The sequence below is a fragment of the Narcine bancroftii genome, chromosome 2, assembly GCF_036971445.1.
Source record: "Narcine bancroftii isolate sNarBan1 chromosome 2, sNarBan1.hap1, whole genome shotgun sequence".
Taxonomy (NCBI): Eukaryota; Metazoa; Chordata; class Chondrichthyes; order Torpediniformes; family Narcinidae; genus Narcine; species Narcine bancroftii.
In genome coordinates, this window is record NC_091470.1 from 158,344,198 (window position 1) to 158,361,743 (window position 17,546).

General features: G+C 46.4%; 1 protein-coding gene across 2 annotated transcripts in view; it reads left to right on the forward strand.

Moving 5' to 3' along the window:
- Positions 1–1,010: 1,010 nt before the first annotated feature.
- epha2b (eph receptor A2 b) overlaps positions 1,011–17,546 on the forward strand; it is a 56,372-nt gene continuing 39,836 nt past the window's right edge. The window contains exons 1-4 of one of the 2 annotated variants that reach the window (XM_069918875.1): positions 1,138–1,204; positions 4,449–4,581; positions 8,140–8,207; positions 9,163–9,823. In XM_069918875.1, the coding sequence (XP_069774976.1) occupies positions 4,494–4,581; positions 8,140–8,207; positions 9,163–9,823 (817 nt within the window). In that variant the 5' untranslated portion in view covers positions 1,138–1,204; positions 4,449–4,493. Of the gene's footprint in view, positions 1,205–4,448; positions 4,582–8,139; positions 8,208–9,162; positions 9,824–17,546 lie in introns of both variants that reach the window. The other variant, XM_069918876.1, reaches the window with a different exon arrangement.

The window sequence follows — 17,546 nt, forward strand, 5'->3', positions numbered from 1 at the left end:
ACCACTGTTTTAATCATACCTAATTGACTCGTTATGTGCACGGTTTCACAACTCCAAAAGAAACAGGCCAATGACAATTTCTCTCAAGCAAAATAGTTCAGTAACAATTGGGTCTAGAGCAGTGGTTCTCAACCTTCCCTTCCCACTCACATCATCCCACCTTAAGCAACCCCTTACTAATCACAGAACACCAATGGCATAGGGATTACTTAAAGTGGGATGTGAGTGTAAAGGAAAAGTTTGGTCTACATTGGATAACCTCTAGGTTCAGGGTACAAGCATCAACGCCTGGCCAAAAAAAAAACCCAAGGTCACAGCCCAATGTGTCGACTGAGGTTTTGAGGCAGGTGCTGGGACCTTGAACGAACATCTGGAAGAAGTTAAACAAGAAAATCTGCAGATGTTGGGGTCACCCGCAATACACAGACGTGTTGGGGAGACCCGGCAGGTCGAGCAGCATCTCTGGGTAGAAATGATCAGTCAACGAGTTTCGGGTCTCTAATGGAGACCAGAGGCAGGCACAGAGACGGCAAATGCTGGAACTGGAGTCAAAGCCCAGCTCGCTGTTCCTGCCAAGAGTTTCGGACGGGAAACGTTAACCCCCTGTGCTTATTTCAGATTCCCAGCACGTTTGTTTTCAGGTCTCTGGAAGCTACTATTTGAACGCTGGCGGATCGACCGATGCCAAACGAATCGGGGTTTTGATTCACCCTGATGGTGTACTCAATCTTGATTTGGAGGTATGGGCAGGACAGAACGTTCCTCCAAGAAATACAGATGAGTGGGTGATTTGATTCAGGGCTTTCACATCTTGAATTCAACTCTGCTCCGGGCTGTTCAAAAAAACCTGCCCAAGCCTGTTCTCCTCCCGCGAATGATAGAGTAGGTCACAGAGCAGTGTGTGGGAACAGAGCTCTCCTTCCCGTGATGACAGCCAGGCTAGGAATGTCCGGCGTGCTCGGATTGGATGTCTCCAGATCGGATTCCATTGTTCAGTGGGAGGGGCGGGACGTCGGCGTCACCCGCAATGAATGAAACTTTTTTTTTGGCAAAAGTTTGCTCGCTCCAACTTTCTTTTCGAAGTTCGTCCGAGTCCGGCAGGCCAGCGGCGTGCGTGCAATGGAGCAGCAGCAGTTCTACCTCGCCACTCTGTTCCCACTGCTCCTTCTCTCCCACGTTGGCCCCACTCTCCAGACCAATGAGGGTAAGAGTCGGTTTTCGCCTCTTGTTAACGTCTACTCGGCCACTGGGCGATGATGGCCCCGATCCTCGAATTCTGGGGGGCGAAGGGGTTTGATTTTCCTTTGGGAATGTCCGGGGTTGCTGTTCTCCGTACGTGTCTTCATTACCGTAATGAAGAGCTCAAGACCGAAACGTTGGTTATATCAAGGGTACTGTTTGACCTGCTGAGTTTCTCCAGCATTATTTCAACCACGGTGTCTGCAGATTTTAATGTTTTACTCCGGGGAATTAGAATTCCCACCTGCTGAGTTTCTCCAGCATTATTTCAACCACGGTGTCTGCAGATTTTAGTGTTTTACTCCGGGGAATTAGAATTCCCTGGTCGAGCGACCCTTGTTAATACAATCCATGAGAAGTTTCACCGACCTGGACGGATTGCCCTCTCTTTCCCTCGGATTGGCGGCGAGGGTTCCAGCAGCTTGCACCTGCAACTCCCTTGTCGAGCGAGCGAGAGCTAAGCATGCTCCTGCCTAAGGATGTTTAACCCTTTGGACCCCGGGTCCCCACTTTCCGGGATTGGATTTTTTAAAATCCCTAACCACCAGCTGGTTCGTACTGTATACCCATAGACCCTGTCGGAGTAGGTATTATGAAAGGTTAAAAGTGGTCGGAGTCCAAAGGGTTCAAATCTTCCGATCCATCGTGTCTGTGGTTGCCCCGAAGTTCACTCCCACTCATGTTTCAATTCTGTGGTTTTTTTTAAAAAGTGTCATTTGCAGAAGCATTGGACCCACTTAGAGGGGTATTTTGGGGAATGAGGCGGCGCAGAATGCAATATGGATATTGTCGGAAATATTCAAAGGTGCGGTCAACGCCTGGAGTTGGATGTTTCCGATTGAACTTTCAGCTGAAAGTTCCCGATTCTCTCCCGCACTGCTCTTGTCAGGAGCCGGTCAGTTAGAAGCCTTTGGTGGAGTAAAACACGAAAGTCTGGAGACCCCTTGATTGAATTTAAAACACAACGCTGGAGAAACTCAGCAGGTCAAACAGGATACTTTATGCAACAAAGAGAAAGATACACTTTGGTGAGGGGCTCAAACCCGAAATGTATCTTTATCTTTGCTACATAAAGTTCTCTGGCTGTTTGACCTGCTGAGTTTCTCCAGCGTTGAGATTTTACAGTCCTGGTGGAATGCGCTAGGAAAGTTTAACCAAGTCCGACACGGATGGAAGGGCGCGTCCGTGGACTGACTCCTGCCTGTGTACCGGTCAAGGGAGAGGTGGTGTCCGGGGGAGGGGGGTTGGGGTTGAACAGGCGCACACCTGTGGGCCGCTGCAAGAGGCCACTCGACCCCAGGAGCCAGGAAGGGGAGGGCGATCATCGTCGACAGAGGATTCCAGTGTTTGAAGTCGTTGCGCGGTGTGAAATGGAAGGTGCTGGTTTAGATTTCAAAGGACTGATTCAACCCTTTGAAGGTTTAACGACCCATTTTCCACGAGGAAACATTAACAGGCTTGGAATAGTCACAGGTTGTAATTCCCTGTGTTGCAATTGAGTGTCATTCCTTTATCTTGTCTCGTTGGTTTTAAGGAGTTGTATATTCGCACATCACGGCACACCCCTTCGGCCCTCGATGGGGTGCCCACCTATATGTTCTTACGAAAAAAAGCGAAACCCTTCCTAATTTGCACTCCTCTATTTTTCTTTCATCCATGTACCTAAGAGTCTCTTAAATGCCCCCTAATGTTTCAGTCTCGCCACCCCCCCCCCCCGGCAATGTATTCCACAACTCTCTGTGTGTAAAAACTTACCCCCAACGTACAGATCTCCTTTGGTATTTGCTACTCCTGCCCTGGGGAAAAGGCGCCGGCTCTCTACCTTCCTCTCAGAATCCTATTAATTCATCCTTCTTCTCCAAAGAGAAAAGTCCCGGCTCTGCTCACCTTGCCTCATAAGACCTGGGAAATCTCCTCTGTGCCCTCTCCATCTTTCCTATAATGTGGTGACCACAACTCAGAGATTTGTAGAGTTGCAACATGATCTCTGGACCCTTGAATTGAGTTCCTCGACTAATGAAGCCCAGCATCCCATCGGCCTTCTCAACCATCCTATCAACCTGCCGGGCCACCATGAGATGACGATATCAGAACGCTAGACTGATGATTCTTTCACTAATGACCCTCGCTTAATTTTCAATCAATTCCTCCCCAACTCTCAGCACTTTTCACTGCAGTCCTCATCCGGTTGCCATGCGGGACAAAATGCTCTCCAACCACAAAAAAGATTCCTGTTTTCAGGAAATGTGAGGCTGTGGAAGTTGGGTCAGACTCTTCCCTTTTCCGCGACAGCGTCTTCCCCTTTGGTGCAGTCCAGGAGGATGTGAACGATGCCGCTCCTGAACCGCTTTTCCTGCTCGCTGAAGCAACAAGACGTCCTCGGGGAGATCCGCGGGCATCCTGCTACAAGATCTTTGAAGTGGCCCCACCGGATACCTGCCTGCATCTTGTGGTCCCTGACAGTCAACCCCATCGTGTATCCGTACACAACAGTCTCTGCGGCTTCCGAAGGGTTATTTGATTCTTGGGATGCGAGGGTAACTGGAGAGCCCTGTAAAAACCTTGAGGCTCCGCAGTCGCCATGTGCCCAGAGTGGGGGCTCTCTGGAGAGAAGCGCGGCTCCGTGTGTAACTGGAGACCTGAACGCTGCGGTCAGCGCGGTCTGTCTCAACTGTAGCGAGAGGCCAGGGTGACTGTCCCAGCCCCTCGCTATTCTGGATTTTTATCTTTTGGTTCTTTAAACTCTTCTCTCTCTCCCCCACCCCCCCCCCCCTCCGTGGTGCTGGATTCCCGGTTCCAGTGGAGGGACCCTGGACCCAGTCGGTGGCGGCTTCGCGACAGATTTCATTTCAGCCCTTTCTAATGGTGAGGAGTGCGGCACCTTCTCCAGTTCGCTGAAACTGAAACCCCCTTTGATTTATATATAAAAAATAAACGTCTGTGGAAAGTCCCCCATGCAATAAAGCGCCTTGGAAGTTTTTGAGTGTTAAATGCTCCCGGGTTCAGTCTACATCTCCTTTTCCCTTTGCCCTCCATGTCCCGCCGCCGCACCACCCGTCCCACCCGTATTGCTCTCAGAATCCTGGAGTTCGGAGGAGGGACGTGAATTCGTGCAAACGGGGTAGCACCGGCTCGGTGGGCCGAAGGGCCACGTGTCGCGCTGTCTGACAGTATAACACAGAAATGTGGCGGTGTATCTTTTTTTTAAGAAAGTGTTCAACTTGGAGAATCCAGCTCAGTTGAGTTAAACAAGAATGTCTGCAATGCTGGGGTGGAGAGCATGGAGAAACCCAGCATCCATTGGAAGTGAACGTGAACGTTTCCAGCCAAGCCCTTGTTCAGGTCCGAAATCTTGGTTACCCTTTCGTTCACTGGTTCTCAATGTTCCCCCCCATCCCATCCCCTCTCACGAGCACCTTAAGTAATCCCTTACCAACTACAGAGCACCAATGGCATAGTTGAGAACCACTGCTTTAGTCCCTGTGGATGTTGCATGACCTGCTGAGTCTCTCCTCCACCTTTGTGTATTGCACAGAATGCAGCTCTGATCCTTTTCCCATCCTATAAAGGTTATTGAAGCACTGGAGAGGATGCAGTAAAAGTGCTTGAGGTTAAGCATACCAGGAAAGGTTGAATAAACTTGTAGCAAAAAGGCTGACCTATAACCCTAGTCTTTAATGTGAAGGGAGTTGACAGAAATGGGACCAGAATCTTTAGGTGGAGATTGTTAATAAACCCACTTAACTCTGAGCCAGCTTGCTTTAGATTTTATGTCCATCTTCAATTTAGATCAGCCTACCATGCAGGACTTTGTCAAATGCCTAAATAAGATGCATATAGACCATGTCCACTTCTTTCACCAATTTAAAATGTTTAATTTAAATTTAAAAAAAATTAAATTTAGATATACAGCATGGTAACATAGGGAGAACATACAAACTCCTTACAGTCAGCACGGGATTCGAACCCCAGTCCCAATCCCTGTCACTGTAACAGTTTGCGCTAAATGCTACGCTAAGGTGCTGCCTTTGGTTCTTGGTTAGCTCCTCTAAAGACTCAATCATCTGTGTGGTAGAATTTCCCCTGCACAAAATCATACCTAATCGATCCCTGACTTTCCAAATAAAAGGACGTCCTAGCTAGTTGAATATTTTAGAATAATTTCTCTACCTAAGACTCACCAGCTACAGGGCTAATCCTTGTTGATTTAAATTAAAGAATATTAGCAATCCGTTCAAATATTGGGGACTTCACCTGCGGCTTACTACAGGCAGTGGTGAGTATTTATGAAAAGCAGGTGGCTTGAATGAGTTACACTGTGAATCATCACTTACACAACTTCCTCGCTTGCGGCCAGTCTTATCCTGGGTGCGTTTGCTGTTCAGGTCTGAATTTCCTCCACCATCACCCAATCCTCTCCGTCAAGCCCTGTTACAATTTTCTTACTTGATCCTTTGAATGGGTTCCTTCCTTGCCCACAACACTGACTTCAAGCTGGAAGACACTGTCAGTTGCTGACCCGTGACGGTGAAATGGGCAGGTTTGCTGAGCATGCACCGTGGCCTTTGCAGACATGATGCAGAGATTGGAGAAATCAATGTTGCATTGTTGAAGGATAAAGTCCCCGATTAATGTAACAGGTTTGCCTGCTTCCAACTCTCAGTCCACACCACTGCCACTCACACTGGGTCCAATGTAACACCTCTCAAATGTTGTAATCTTCATACCTTGAGGGGTTCAAGCCTGAAACATTGGTTAAGTATCTTTATCTTTGCTCTCTTTTCTCCAGCATTAGTGTATTTACTTCTGCAGACGTTTGTGTTTTACTTCCTTAGTGATGTTGATGTTGTGTGAACATATTGAATTGCTTGGTTCAGTGAGTGGAGTCCTGATTATATTTCTTCGTGTGTTCGAAATGAGATAGCCTTCTTCCCACGGTAGAATCTAAAACTTAAGATGAGAGGGGAAAGATTTAAAATAGGCCCGAGGAGCACCTTCTCCCTCCACAGAGGGTACTTGGTGCGGGTTGCCTTGAGAAGTGGGGATAATCATAATGTTCAAAACAGATTTAGGCAGGTATGTGGATAGGAACTTGGGCAGAATGTGGAGAAATGGGACTAGCTTGGTCAGTCTGTGCAAATTAGCCCTGTGTCTGTGCTGGGAAGGGAGGTGGACAGGGTGGGGTGGGGGGGGGGGGGGCTCCTAAATTACATATGAATGTTGGGTGATGTGTCATTCTCTGGAGGCCTTATGGGACTTGGTGGGTATTGGTTGGGCTGGAATATTTTAACGATAATTTAACTAAACATTTGTAAATAATGAATTGAGAATGATTAAATTATGTAGGGTTACTTAAAAAGTGTTGACTCCAGAATCCAGCTTCCCTTTGGTGTTGACTTGGGAAGGCAGCTGACACCTTGGGGAGCCTCGACAGTGGCCCGAAAAGTGGTGATGGGATGAGATGAATGAAACGGTCGAGGGGGGTTGGGTAAAGTGCTACACCTCCCTGCCTGTTGGCGTCATCGTATTGCCAGTTCCTAGGAAGTCTCACACGGAAGACCACCACTTTATGGAATCTTGCTGGCAGGGATTTTTAAAAGCCCAGTCTGGATCAGGCATCCGTTGTTTCCAAGAGGTTGACTCATTCAAACAGTAAAAAGGAGTTTAGTTACTCAACAGCGTAAATCTCTTAGCCACCTCCAGTTGATTACAATGTGAACTTTTGAATTTCAGAGGTTGCTCCATTTTGCTTTACATCTTGTAGTGCAGTTGGTGAGCAAAGGGGATGGTGCAGTACAACATAACCTGAGGTTTAAAATGATAAGGTTTCTGGAGGTATTTTTAATCAGGAGATATCCATAGGTTAATAAAGGTGGAACCCATCTGAGAGCATTAATTCAATAACTTTGAATATGAACTTTGGAAATGGGAGGAACCAGGGTCGGCATCATGGAGGGGGGTGGGGGGGGGAAATTTGCGAGCTATGCCCCCAAATGAGTTATTTCCCCCCCCCCACCTGCAGAACTAGCATCACTAGGGGGTTACGGACCACACTGGGTGACGCCATCGGAGAGGGTGAGATCAAAATGAATCACGTGGTTTCATCTCCACACGTGAAATGTGACAGTGCAGCGAATGAAGGTGGTCCATGGCAGTTTCTGCCCTCCACCCACTCCCTGTGGTTACCCTAATTGCCTCCCCACCCCACTCCACCGATAGATCTCTTCTAATGCTGACTCTGGTCCAGAGCATCTTGATAGAACAAGGCTGGATGAGGGAAGATTTTGCAGGCTTTGGAAGATGGAGCCTGGCAGGAATGGGGGTTGTCTTGTGAAACACTAACCAAAATATTGGTTCTACATTTATTTATATGGGTGTTTTTCTTGTTCTGGCAAGTAGGGTTTCTGCCTGGGGATTCGGGGACTGGCCTGAGTGAAAAACAATGTGTTGTATATCTCGACCATGGCTTGGAGCTTCATGACTCTCGGTTATACACATTGTGATTCTGTGCAATGCCCCTTGTAAATACTCTGGGACATTTTGAGTAAGATCCCCCAAATTAATTTTAAGGCGGCATGGTTAACTTAGTGGTTAATGCAGCATTGTTACAGCACCAGTGATTTGGGTTCAAATGGGGCACAGTCTATAAGGAGTGCTACGTTTTCCCTGTGTCTGTGGGTTTCCTCTGAGTGCTTGGATTTCCTCCCACCCTCCAAAAACTTGTGGGGTTTGTATGTTAATTGGATGGTGTAGACTCATGGGACATAGGGCCTGTTAGCATGCTGTATCAGTAAAATGTATAAATTCAGCACAGTGTTGAGTGGGGACGAGGTTGGTCTGCGCTGTACCATTTTATGTTTGACTGTTTTGACCCACTCCTATTTTTTATTTGTTCTTCAGTTGTCCTCTTGGATTTTGCCTCGGCACATGGAGAACTTGGCTGGCTCACCAATCCGTACAATGCAGCCGTAAGTATTCGATGGATAGCATCCTTCCCACAGAATAACCCGAACTGAAATCTGTTTGGAAGAGAGGTTGTTGAAGTGGTAGTTTTAAGATCTGTGAAATTAGCATGGGGATACGTCTTGAAAGGATGCCTGGCATCCAGGTGATATCAAGGCTTTTGGCCAGTCCCTAGGAAGTCTCACACGGAAGACCACCACTTTATGGAATCTTGCTGGCAGGGATTTCTAAAAGCCCAGTCTGGATCAGGCATCCGTTGTTTCAAAAAAAAAACTGCTGGAAATACTGAAAAGGCAATTTCCGAAGGGAGGAACTTTACAGATTAATAACTTTTTATCAAACTCAAAGGATTAATACATTTTAAAGATTAGAAAGCTGTGAGAATGAAAAGCAAGTGTAAAAACTAAGAGCTGTGATACAGAGGAATGTGAGAGATTAAATCACAGGCTGGTGGAACGAGGTCAAGGACAGTGTTTTTATTTGTTTTTATTTCCCGTTCTCTTCCTCTTGTGTAATGGAAGGGACTGCAGTCATGTAGATGGGAAGTTGATGAGAGGAGGGGAAGTGGGGATATTTAAGTTTATTAGTAGAAAATAACTAGTGCAATGAGAAGGGTTCTTCTGCCAGCCATCTAACAGTATTCTCTTGTATTCATAATGAGCACAATTTAAAGACTAGAGTTGCAATGAAAAGGAAGGTCATTTAGTCCCAGTCAAGGGCAACAGGATGGCTCTGTTAATGGTATTCATTCAGGGGACTGAATGTGGGGGAGAAACCATCTTTAAGCCTATTGGTGTGTTGTTGAACCTTCTCCTCAATTGGCAGGAGGGGGAAGAGAGCGTGTCCAGGGTTGTGATGGGTTTGAGTGCAGGCTCGGGTAATTGCTTTCCTTCTCTTCTGAAACCTTTTGACCATAGCTCTGAATCGTTGACATGACTTTTAAAATCTCTTCTCTTGAAGTGGGATCTCCTGCAGAATGTTTGGAATGACACACCCATATACATGTACAGCGTGTGCAATGTGGTGGAAGGCGATCAGGACAACTGGCTACGGACTAACTGGATCTATCGCGGAGAGGCACAGCGTATATTTGTCGAGCTCAAGTTCACCGTGCGCGATTGCAACAGTTTCCCCAGCATCGCCACGACCTGCAAGGAGACTTTCAATCTTTTCTATGCAGAGTCAGACTTTGATTACGGAACAATATTCAGAAAGAGCCAGTTCAAAAAAATTGATACCATAGCACCCGATGAGATCACAGGGAAAGAGGACTTGAATTCCAGAAATGTTAAGGTGAACGTCGAGGTGCGTTCAGTTGGTATGCTGAAACGGAAAGGCTTCTATTTGGCGTTTCAAGATGTCGGTGCCTGCGTTGCCCTCATATCTGTGCGTGTGTACTACAAGAAGTGCCCGTCCATGATGCGCAATATGGCTGTCTTTCCTGAGACGACTGCAGGGGCAGATTCTCAGCCACTCTCCGAAGTGACGGGCACTTGCATCGACCACGCAGTGGCTCAGGAGCCACCCAAGATGCATTGCAACACCGATGGCAAGTGGCTGGTGCCAGTTGGTCAGTGCGTGTGCGAGGCTGGATACGAGATGGCGAATGGTAAATGCAAAGGTAAGCATGGCGATTGAAAGTTAAACAAGGCCCAGCCTGACCCCTCCTTTCTGATAGAATCAACATTAAGTGGTGTTTGGAATGAGTAGCTGATGGATGGGTCAGATAAGGATTTGTTTGAGAGTTCTTCATGATCCACATCTTCCACCTGTTGGACTGGGATCTCCCAGTGGCTGACCATTTTAATTCCACAAACTCTTTTAACATTGACATGGCCCACATGCACTGCCAAACCAAGGCTACATGCAAGTTGAGGGAACAACTCCTAATATTCCATCTGGGCACTCTCTAACCAGGCGGCATTAATATCGACTTCTCCAGTTTCCATTAAATCCCTCCGTGAGTCTCTCTCTTTCCCCCTCCTTTCAGAGAGCTACCTCCTCCCCAATCACTTCTCAGCCTTTATTTCTTTTCTACCCTCCCGCCCATAGCCATCCATGACCTCTTGCATGTTAGCTTGTGCTGCACTCCTGCCCCTCACCTCCTTTTTATTCAGGAGTCTGGCTGCTGTTTGTCAAACCTTGGTGAAGGGTTGGCTACCTTTTATTTCCCATAGAAGCTGGTGACCTGCTGAGTTTCTCCAGCACTTTTGTGTATTGAGCTCCTGCTCCTCCCCCCGCCCTTCCTCCCGCGTCTCCTTATTCCTTCTCCCCACACCACCACCCCCCCACCCCCCAACCTTTCACTTGGGCACCTGCCTGTTTTTGCTTATACTTGGACTAAGGACTTGGGCCCAAAACGTTGGTTACCTGTCACTTCCTGTGTGTCTCCAGCATGTTTGTGTACTGCACTCAACCCCAGCATCTGTTGAACTCTTCATTCTCCTGCACCCTCCCCTGAAGATCAATGCTATTAAATAGGGGTAGGAAGTGGCCATTCAGCCCCTTGAACCTGTGGACTGTTCAATATCATGGTGATAGAACTGCCCCAGTCTTCTCTTGTGCCCGTTCTCCTTGGTCCTCAATTCCCTGATCTTTCAACAAGGGGATTATTTAAAAATTGATTTGTTTATTTTTTTGTGATTTAATGGGATGTGTGCCCTTTTAATGGGATGGAGGCTGTAGGCTAATTGGGTGTAATTAGGCAGAATGGTCTTGTGGGCCGGAGGGGCCTGTTACCATGTTGTATGCCTATGCGGAATGGGTCCTCGTGATAAAGGTACTTCCACAGTGCTGAAGGATCACTGAAATTTAAAGTTCCGAAGGAAGCATTCTCTCTTGTGTCCATATTGGTTGACACTGGGTTACTCACCAGTCCCAGTGCTTGCTTAATAGTAGGGATTTCCAAAATTTTGGCCCAACAATGATAATGGATCATTTCAAACTTTCCTGTTAACAACTACACTTTTTTTAGATATACAGCACGGTAACAGGCCAATTCAGCCCTACAAGTCCATGCTGCCAAATTTATGCCCCATTAACCCACACCCCCCGGTACGTTTTGAAGGGTGGGAGAAAACTGGAGTCCCCGGGGAAAACCCACGCAGATACGGGGAGGATGTACAAACTCCTTACAGACAGCGTGGGATTCTAACCCAAGTCCGCTCCCGATCACAGGCGCTGTAAAGGCGTTGGGGTAACTGCTACGTCAACCCTTTATATTTTCACATGATCCAAAAAATTATTTTCATAAATGCAGTTCTGGACACTTATTTTCTCTGCTCCACGCCTGGACTGTTCGATTTGCTTTTTGTGGCTTGCATTTCTGAGTGAAATTGTGGCTTGGTTTATAATGACAACACAGCACAGCATCTCATTAGATCTACTTGGATATGCCCAACTCTACCTGATGCCAGCTTTTTGTTTGCAGGATCTGGAATTCATACGTATGATCCACTTCATTTTAAATTACACTGAGATAGTTCTGATCTCAGGAGCTGCTTTATAACTGGGAGGAACCCAAGGAGGTGGTAAAGCAGACAGGAGCTATTTGTTGAGTCCTGCTTTAATGTTGGACAAAGAGCTTTCCACGAGGACTGGCTAGTAGGGGGGATGGGGTGGGGGTGAAAAGGGAGCTGCAGAAAGAATTCATAGGACAATGGGCACTGTTGTGCAGCGAGTTTGTTTAATGAGATATGGCCTCCATCATTCATCGGTGATTTATGGAGACCCTCCCTATTTCTGTGCATTAGTGAAATTCCATAACTGTATGTGATAAACAGGCATTCCACAAGATTTGCCTGCCTATTACTAGGGAAGGCTTGCGGATAGATTTTCTTCCTTGGACTCGAGACAAGTTCTGAGGATTGCGACGGGGGTGTGGTGGAGCGGACCAGAATTGCTCTGTGCCTCATGTAACCGACCGGCTTATCCAAGAGGTGTTGGATAAGCCTTGGAGACCTTTAGCTCTCCTGCCTACTGTGAGTGAAGTTGGAATGTTAACCATTTAGTTTTGATCTTGTGGTTTAGCTGAGCTGGGCAGGGTTAATTGCTGACCTTGCCAGCAGCAACAAATTTCCTGGAGCAGTCATAGGTCAGTAACCCTGCCCCTCTTTAATAGATTAATCCACCTACTTGCCTTTATCCTTTCATCTTGTTTTTAACTCTGTAAAACATATGTAAGTGTCTCTCTATTTTATTTACTTTGGCTGCTGCAATGCCCTTGCTTGTTAACAACTCTCCTTGGGAAGATAATTCCCCAGGCTGCCTTCTTCAGTGGAGCCCTCGCTTTAACTTGTGTTCCTTGATGGAGCTTCTTGACACCAGATCAATTCTGTTCAACTCACTCAATCACGCTGAAGTTGGGTTGTTTTGATGTCTACTTTGATTTGTTACTTCAGCTTTGGAAACAAATTTCCTCCCTGCAGGGGAGTAGAGCAGAACAAATCCATTCTTTTTTTTCTGAACTCATCAGGAGCTCCCTGCGGGTTGGGGTGGGATGGTCTAATTGGAGCACCTGCATTTGATTTGACTGTCCCTGTCTTTCTTCAGGTATTAAGATCAGAAAATACTTTCAGCACCCATCTGACCTGATCATATTACCTGCATTTACTTTAAATTTTAAGCATCTGCTGCTTTTAAAATAGTCTTTACAGGGTAGTTTTGGTACTGGGCTCCACAACTTCAGAAGAGCGCAAGATGTTTTGGTTAGGAATCCAAAACCTTCTCTGGTTTCTGCTAGCCCACTCTCTGTCTCCCTCCCTTCCCTTTCTCTCTTTTCTCCAGCTCACCACCCTTTCCCTCTCCATTTACAGAACTACCCCTCCTCCCACTGTTTGCTGCTGTGCCCTCCCTCCCTTATCCACCTATTTCAGTTCTGTGTGCCGCTCACAAGTCTGTCCATGGCCTCATCTACTGTCCCACCAAGACCACCCGTAAATTGGAGGAACAACACCTGATTTTCCATCTTGGGCATTCTCTGGCTGGACTGCATTAACGTCGATATCCCTGGTGTCTACTACTCTCCTTTCTCCCTCTATTCCCTTCCCCTGTCTTCTTTCCTATAGCTCTCCACTCCCTTTCCTCTCATTTCACCTCACCATCCCTCCTCCTCTTGCTGCTCTGCCCTCCCTCCCTTCTGCACCTATTACCTCTTGCCTTTGGAACCATACTCCTTCCCCCACCCCTCTCACCCTTACCTTTTTTTATTTGGACACCTGTCGACATTTTCTCCACTCCTTGATGAAGGGGTCAAGCCCAAAATGTTGGTTCTGTATCCTTATCTTTGCTACCTAAAGTAGACTGTTTGACCTGCTGAGTTTCTCCAGTGTTGGGTTTTTATTAATGAATGATTAACCTGCCTCCCGAGACTCCAGTCCATTTGGGAGTAGGCGTTGGTTGCCTGTGGAGGCGGCAAGGAACGAGTAGTGAACCTTTGCGGTGACCCATTCCATACATTGTGGCTGCAACCAGGATTTGTGTACCACTCAGCTACTTACAGGCTGTTGCTCTGTGCAATGGCCTTCCCTTGCAAAACAGGAAGTTCATTACATATCGAGCTAGATCTGACAAAGGCATTGACTTCAGTAGTTCTGAGGAGCTCTAGGTCCTTGGGAACTATGCACTTGATCTTTAACTGCGCAGCGTCTTTGTCAGATGACCAGGAACTCCAAGGTCCTTTAGAATTGGTGCAAGTTAACAAAATGGCTTATGAGGGAGGCTTCCATTGTTTTAAAATTTGGAGATACAGTAACAGGCTCCTTTGGCCAATGAGTGCACACTGCCCAAATACACCATGTGACCCCGTACACCTTTGGAATGTGGGAGGAAACCGGAGTGCCCTGATGAACCCATGCAGACACAGGGAGAATGTACAAACTCCTGATAGACTGCCAGGTTCAAACCTGGATCATTGACATTGCAGTAGTCTTGTGCTTGCCTCGAGACTAACCATGCCTTGGCTGCTGCTTTTGCAGAGAGAGATGGGGTGGGATTTGATTTTGTACAAAATGTGATTTATCCAATGAGTGGGAAAATTTGGCGAATGAGCGGCATCCTGTTTGATGTTTTCAGTGAACTGGTTTTGAAGTTCAAATCCTTTCAAGTTAAAGGCTGACACGGGTGTAAGAATGATTGGCATCAGGCTTTATTTAAAGGTCTTTTAAAATCTGGTATAAAGCTCCTCTGATAGTTATACCAGCTTATGTTTATGTAAGATTTTACTGAGTGTAAATAGGCATACCTCAAAACAAGTTCCTGCGATTATATTTCCCAAAGACCTTTCTCTTTTTTAAAATTTTTTTTATTTTTCACACTATGAACCATATTGACCAAGATACACATAAACATTTCCCTCTTGAATATACACAGTGTCATTTTCTCCCCTTTTTCCCCCTCCCTTTCCTCTCTCCTTCCCACCCCCCTCCCCACCCACTCAACGTTCAACATATATGATACATTAAACAATGTCACCACCCAATGAAAATAAACAAGAAAATTGTGTCATCTACTTTTACACACTGGGTCAGTTCATTTCGTCTTCTTCTCATTCTGTCATTTTAGGTGGTGGAGGTCCACGGTAGGACTTCTCTGTTGTGTTCCATGTATGGTTCCCAAATTTGTTCGAATTCTGTGATGTTATTTCTTAAATTATATGTTATTTTTTCCAATGGAATACATTTATTCATTTCTATGTACCATTGCTGTATTCTCAGGCTACCTTCTGATTTCCAGGTTGACATAATATAATTTTTTGCTACAGCTAAGGCTATCATAATAAATCTTTTTTGTGCTTCATCCAAATCGAGTCCAAGTTCTTTACTTCTTATATTACTTAGAAGAAAGATCTCTGGATTTTTTGGTATGTTGCTTTTTGTGATCCAAAGACCTTTCTCAATGTGGGTAGGAGCATCTTCTGCTTTTGCTCTTGGTGTAGCATTGGGTTTCACAGGACTAAAGGTCCCATCTTGGTTCCCATTCTGTATTGCATTGACTGAATTTTGGGCCTTTCCAAGATCTTACCCAATGCTTCGCGGAGGACTGGACTGACTTTACATGATGCTTTGTGTGGCCTAATAGCTCTCAGTACTCGGGGTAAATTTCTGTTGAAGTAAACCAGGTTCTGTGAAGATCTTTATTTGCCATGGACTACAAAGGGGTAGAATCCCAATTGATGGCATGACAAGAGGCAGCCTCTCCTCCAGTACCTAGACTAACTAATCTGATGAAACACCTCTGCCCCAAAGTGCTATACCCAAGGTTGGATGTATCAATGCCTCCTCCCGCCATGTCATTTCAGTATCCGTAGGATATTTTGTGTTCCAGATTACATTAAACCAGCCATTCTCAACCTTGTTTTTGGCTTTGGCCCCTTTGGGACTTTGCTCAAAGTTTATAGTCCCTTGTCCCTGTGAATCATTTTGGTTTCTTCCGTAGTTCTCTGCTACCGAATACTTTTTAAAAAAAACATTAAAAAATATATACGAGGTGAAAAGAAAACAAGGCTTTTACTTAAATGTGCTGTAGCCCCCAGGTGGCCTTAGGGACCCAGTTCGGAATGGCTGCATTAAACAAATAAACAGAACGTCCTTTATTGAAGGCAGGGACTCCGCTAAATAGCCATATCTGGTACAGCAGCATCTCCATGTCATGTTCACTCTGTTCCTTGGTGACATGCCTGCACCAATTGTTTCTCTTCACCAAAGCATCAGGAACCAGAGATTGAAGATGTGAGGATAAAAAGACAGGGGTTGCCAGACCTTCACACAGCATTAGACATTACTCTAGATTAAAAACCAGTGGGAATGAATTCAGTTAGTCCACAAAGGGGGGAAAAAAATATTGCAGGTGTGTAGGAAAGGAGTGGGGACAGGGAACATGGTGCGGAACCACCCTGTGCACCTGTGGTTCGATTACTGTGCTGGATACAAGTATGAATGAACCTTTCAGAATGGAAAGAAAAAGGTCCAATGCTTTGACATTATTATTGCCAGTACAGAGGTTTAGTTAAGGGTCACTGTCCTTCAGCGAAGGGCTTTCTGTTTATATCTTGACCTCATTTTATTTGATTGCAAACAGCAGCCCAAAGGAGACTTCCTGACAGCAAGTTTGGATGAGTGCAGTGATCTTGCGCAAAGAAAAAAGCAGAATGTGGATCTGTTTTTGGAGGAGGAAGACTGATGGCGGGTCAGATAGATCAGTTAGTTTGAGGTATGAGCCTTTGGAGTAAATGTAGTGTAGAGGCTGTGGAGCAGGTATTGGTCAGTGGGGTTACGATGGACAGACGTGATGATCAGCAAGGACATGGTGATGTAGGACCCGCTGACTCTAATCCTTATCGTTCTTGTATACATTAAGTACAATAGCAGCTCTTCCACTCAATCCACACAATCTACAGTGATTTTAGTCAGACATTTTTACACCCTCTCCATGTCTTTCACACCCATTGTATTTTGTTGTGCCCAGAACTAGGTGAAAATCTGGGGCTTTAGGAGTATTTCAGAGATTCCACATTCACTTAATTGTAAAGCCTGGTATCAGGCATGCCCTTTTGATTAATTTTCTCCTGCCTACCATTTGGATCCACGTGCCCTGACCCTCAGTCCCTTCACAGTTGTCCCTTTTATATTCTTTCTTTGGCTTGGCTTCGCGGACGAAGATTTATGGAGGGGGTAAAAAGTCCACGTCAGCTGCAGGCTCGTTTGTGGCTGACAAGTCCGATGCGGGACAGGCAGACACGATTGCAGCGGTTGCAAGGGAAAATTGGTTGGTTGGGGTTGGGTGTTGGGTTTTTCCTCCTTTGCCTTTTGTCAGTGAGGTGGGCTCTGCGGTCTTCTTCAAAGGAGGTTGCTGCCCGCCAAACTGTGAGGCGCCAAGATGCACGGTTTGAGGCGTTATCAGCCCACTGGCGGTGGTCAATGTGGCAGGCACCAAGAGATTTCTTTAGGCAGTCCTTGTACCTTTTCTTTGGTGCACCTCTGTCACGGTGGCCAGTGGAGAGCTCGCCATATAACACGATCTTGGGAAGGCGATGGTCCTCCATTCTGGAGACGTGACCCATCCAGCGCAGCTGGATCTTCAGCAGCGTGGACTCGATGCTGTCGACCTCTGCCATCTCGAGTACTTCGACGTTAGGGGTGTAAGCGCTCCAATGGATGTTGAGGATGGAGCGGAGACAACGCTGGTGGAAGCGTTCTAGGAGCCGTAGGTGGTGCCGGTAGAGGACCCATGATTCGGAGCCGAACAGGAGTGTGGGTATGACAACGGCTCTGTATACGCTTATCTTTGTGAGGTTTTTCAGTTGGTTGTTTTTCCAGACTCTTTTGTGTAGTCTTCCAAAGGCGCTA